At 45.2% G+C, this 4,850-nt stretch overlaps 1 protein-coding gene across 1 annotated transcript in view; it reads left to right on the top strand.

Moving 5' to 3' along the window:
* The first annotated feature begins 782 nt into the window (after positions 1-782).
* The window catches only part of b3gat2 (beta-1,3-glucuronyltransferase 2 (glucuronosyltransferase S)), a 20,245-nt gene continuing 16,177 nt past the window's right edge, over positions 783-4,850 (top strand). The window contains exon 1 of the mRNA XM_076285626.1: positions 783-1,918. Within this exon, the coding sequence (XP_076141741.1) occupies positions 1,385-1,918 (534 nt within the window). The 5' untranslated portion in view covers positions 783-1,384. The remainder of the gene's footprint in view (positions 1,919-4,850) is intronic.

The raw sequence follows: 4,850 nt of genomic DNA, 5'->3' as shown, positions 1-4,850 counted from the left end.
GCCTAATGAAGCACAGCAGATTGAGTCTTCACTCCGCATCGGACCCGCGGGACCAAAGACAGGAGGGGAGGGGAGAGGAGAAAAAAGAGAGAGAGAGAGAGAGAGAGAGAGATAGGTGGACGAGGGATATGGCCCAGTCTATTACCCCGCTGATGTAGTGGAAGCTTAACAGGGTCTCTTGTGGAGACATCCACAGCAAGTCTCTTGGGCTAAAGTACTGTGCCTTCGTATTGAAAATGTGTGTAGAAAAGGCAAAGCAGAACACTCAGCAGAGAACAGTGTTGGGGGTTTAATAAGGTTTTAACGCTGTAATTGGTGGTGCAGCGTCCAATAAGACAGTTATGACTCTGTGGGGAGGGGAGATAATGGCTGAATAACAATCACTTGCCTGTATCCAAGCCCTGACAACTACGTTCAGAATCTTAACATTGAGATTGAGAAAATATATGCTTATTGTTTCTCGGCATCTCAAATGTTGAGAATGAGATGACTCTCTCCCACTCGCTTCCTGTCGCTCTCCACTATCCTGTTGCATTAAAAAGGCATACAAGCCCAAAAAATATACTTAAAAAAAAAGAGAACAACTTAATTCCACAGCTAATAGCCTATATAATTGGTCAGAATTGTTGACTTTTGATATAAGTAAAGGCAAGCAGCCAAATAGGGATCTCCATCCATCTTATCCTTCCTCTCTCTCTCTCTCTCTCTCACTCACTCACCCACCCCTCCCTCATTTGAAGCGAGTGAAGGCTTTATCGCGGGTCTCAGTGGACAGCGCCGTTAGGAGGCAGCGTATCAAAGCAGCCCTGCCCGTTCGCAGCTCAATATTCTCCGATCCTCGCTGCACTGCCATCAGACTCTTTCGGTGCTCACTTGACTTTAAAATTTTAAGATGACTTTTTGCCTTCTCGAAGCCTGGCTCAAATAGCAAAATAAATAGGGACGGCGACACTTTGTTGTTATAGCAGTTTTAAACGGAGGAAGTCAATGACTGTTGACGGTTGTGTGGCGAGTTACCTGTTGTTTTTGTGTGAGGGTGGATCCGCTGAGGGGTAGCAAGAATCCTTCGTTAGAGACAAACTCGCACAGATCCCGTGGCGAAGGACTCTGTGGTAGATGGAGACGGGACAGTAATATCAGTAAAGGAATAGCCTAAGTTTGGATAGCATATGAACTGCGAGCACGATTCGGAGAAGACGTAAGACAACAGAACAAGAAGTCTCTGATCCAAGGGAATGCTGTACGCAGTAACGTTTCATAGACCATTCTTTCAGAAGGTGCTATGGGAGTATGGTCATGAGCCTTGAACTTGAACCGCTGCTCTAAAGAGGATGTATGGGTGACTCCGTTTTGTGTACTGGGACAAGCTTCAAACTTCAGCACAATGAAATCCGTCTTTTACAGCCGATTTTTCATACTCCTTCCTTGGGTTTTGATCGTCATCATCATGATCGACGTGGATACAAAGAGATCCTCTGTTCGGAACACAGCACAATTTTACTTGTCGCGACTTGGAAACGCACAGCGGCATGAGAGACCCGCGTTGCCCGTGAAGAACCGCACAGCTCTACCAGTCATCTACGCAATCACCCCCACTTATAGCAGAGCAGTGCAGAAAGCTGAGCTCACACGGCTCTCCAACACCTTCCGTCAGGTGCCACAGTTTCACTGGATCGTGGTGGAGGACTCAAGCCCCCGGACGGAGTTGGTGTCGCGCTTCCTCGCCCGATGTGGTGTTCCGTACACACACTTGAACATTTTCACACCTCGGCGTTTTAAGCGAACCGGTATGCCTCGGGCCACCGAGCAGAGGAACAATGCGCTCAGCTGGCTTCGGCAACACCGCTCCCTCAAAGACGCGGGGGTCGTCTTTTTCGCAGACGACGACAACACATACAGCTTAGAGTTGTTCGAGGAGGTAACAAGACTTGTGTCCTCTATTGCAATCAATAGTTGTTTTTTTTACGATCACTGAGTCTCAGGGCTTCTTAGCACACATGCTAGATTTTCACGATAGCCCTACTAAACAAATGCGTAATGTTAACATATTGCTATTGCAAATAGCACAAGTGGGACGCACACTTTACATCAGTTAAATCTGGCCAATAACCTGATCCACAAATATTACATGATTAGTGATTGTGTGGTACAGTGATTTTCAATCTACTTCACGAAAGCAGATGACATGTAATGAGATTCAAAGTGAGAACAATTATACTCCATGAGGATGTTCTTTTAAACCTTTTCTTTTGATAACAAATATTATTCCATCCATTTAGGTCCTCCTAGCAGGGGGGCATTATGTCACTTTGTTAACTTATTCATATGTAGGCCTATAGCTTAATTCTTGGTTAAATTTTTTCTTTATCATTATCCAGACCAGGAGTAATTAGTAACAGCATATGTCATCGCCTGAACATACAGGTATATGGTGGATTTACTCTAAACATGCATCTTAATCCTTTAATCTCGCCCGGGAGAGGTCAACACAGGGTGTAGAGCCGCTTGCAACTCATTCAACCTGTCTACTATATTTGGCAAGGGAGCAGAACATTTGACCGAACATTCGTGACCTCCTATATACCCGCTGGATGTGTCCTGGTAGGTAATAAACGTACCGGATCTTGTGTTCTCCACGCGGATTAACTCCATTTTAGTGAATGTCACCCGGATAGGCAATGCACTTTTGCATAAAGAGGATTGCATTCTCCGGTTTCCCAGAATTAGCAGGTCACGCCTCAGCGCAATTAATTACGTCTCTGAGACATTCATTCAAGTGATTTTCCCGGCCCGAAATTGGCTGTCTGCAAAAGCTGCCGCGTGGACTAATGTGCTTTGTGAAATCAAACCTGCCCTCTCCTCTGTCTATTCCTAGAGGCGAGTTAACGCCGCGGCCAGTCAAGGCGAGCGCTCCGTCGCGGAGACAACCCAATTCCACTCAGACCAAGCGAAATGAATTTCACCAGTCACACTCAAGCGGTGCAGTGACCTGACAGCCGAGAAATCAAGACCTATCTGTTCACACACATGTCAAAGAATGATGGGAAAGGGGAAGCAGTGCGAATAAGAGACAAAGAACTACAGTACTATAGTTTTTATATATATAGGCCACGAAAGCAAGCTAATCTGCTAAACAGCTAATCTGCTATCCATTCACATCAAATCAGCATGATGTCCCATCTTTTCAATAAAAGTTTAAGCAAACATGACTATAGGAGACGAATTTGCCCTGAGGCACACTGGCTGTATTAGCGGATAGATTGCATTAATGCAGCCTTGGGTCCCTGCCACGAGTCCAGCTAATAGAACTTTGGACAACACTGAGGCCAATGGCGAGAAAAGGCTTATTCCAAATGACAGGTGCCACCCTAATCTAAACAGTGACGAACTGCATTGTGTCTGAGCTTTGGGCTGTCCTGGTTTCATTAGTCATCTATAGTCATAGTCTTCTGCCGAGTGTTAATGCCGTTACTTGAAATATGCCCTGGTCTATATTGTCGGTAACCACATCAAATAGACTCATTCGGCTCTGAGCACCCTAAATACCCAGGATACCCAAAACGCCACACTCATCATATTAATGGACTCTTCAGGGATACAATGAAATACCATAACCTTGGAATTTACCAATTAACACTTGAAAGTCTATTAGCGCCTCTCAAATACAGATGAAAACATTCCATTCCCTTTGAGACAGGCTTGGCCGTTACTCTGCAGCATTTATTAGGTTCAATAGCTGTGTCCTTTCACCACTAGGAAGAGAACAAGAGAATAGCATACAAGCTGTGAGAATATATGGCTCACGGAACCATCCTATCAGATCCAGAGAGTCTGCGTGAAGGACACTTGCAGCCTTGAAAAGTAAAAACACACTAATGACTGCACCACATCATAGGCTGGTGTTACCTGAATGTTATTTTCGTGCATCCTTTTTAATCCTTTGAACTTAATTATTTTTTCTCTCACTCCCCTTTCTGCTTCTTGAAGGTCCTATAAGGCTGTTTTTGCTCTGTTTATTTAAACTGGTGGACCAGTCGTTGTGGGCTAGGCCAGCTCTCGACCTCCATTTATCCCACACTCTTTTTCTCCGGTTGTGTGTGCCTGCTGTCCTTCTCATTCAGAGAGGCTGATCTCCTTCTGCTAGAGGCCTTGTGTGAATGGGCGACTGTCTTTCATACCCATAACCTCTCTTTTCTCATCTTTTTCTATTACACACACACACACACACACACACACACACACACACACACACACACACACACACACACACATATACATACAGAGAGAGAGAAACTCAGTTTCTCTCCATCATATACACTCTCATTTTCCCTTCCATGCAGATAGACACACACAGAGAGACAGAGATACACCCATTCACACAACCACAATCTCTCTATGCCATAGTTTCTGCATGATTTTCTCACAACTGCCTCTTTGAGTGTGTGAGCACACACAGACAGACAGACACACACACACACACAAACACATCCCTCCCTTGCCCACTGTACCTTCTCCCAGTGCACAACTGGGCAGAGAGTGCATGGGCACATGGGCTAGTGCCTGAAGGGATGACTACTGCAGTGGCACCACACACACACACACACACACACACACAATGCATCCATTCCAGCCACTCAACATTCTCCTGTTCTCCCCTCCCCCAGTCTATTTTTGTCTCCTCACTAAAGTGATGTGATATAAAAATAAAAAAAGTTCAATTGTATAGAACACAAGGGTCTTAAAAAGGAACCATTCTTTGAGGCTAGCAGCGGGACCACAATCCCCGAATGCGGTGCATAACATCTCTGTGAGTGAGCTGACCCATTTAGCGTGTCAGAAGAATACTAAAC

Source organism: Alosa pseudoharengus, unplaced genomic scaffold, assembly GCF_046254945.1.
Source record: "Alosa pseudoharengus isolate Yale_2024_CS ecotype anadromous, Long Island Sound unplaced genomic scaffold, YU_APseudo_1.1 YU_APseudo_1.1_scf_15, whole genome shotgun sequence".
NCBI classification, from domain to species: Eukaryota; Metazoa; Chordata; class Actinopteri; order Clupeiformes; family Clupeidae; genus Alosa; species Alosa pseudoharengus.
Note: the sequence above shows the minus strand (reverse complement) of the source record. Positions and strands in the feature narration are given on the sequence as shown.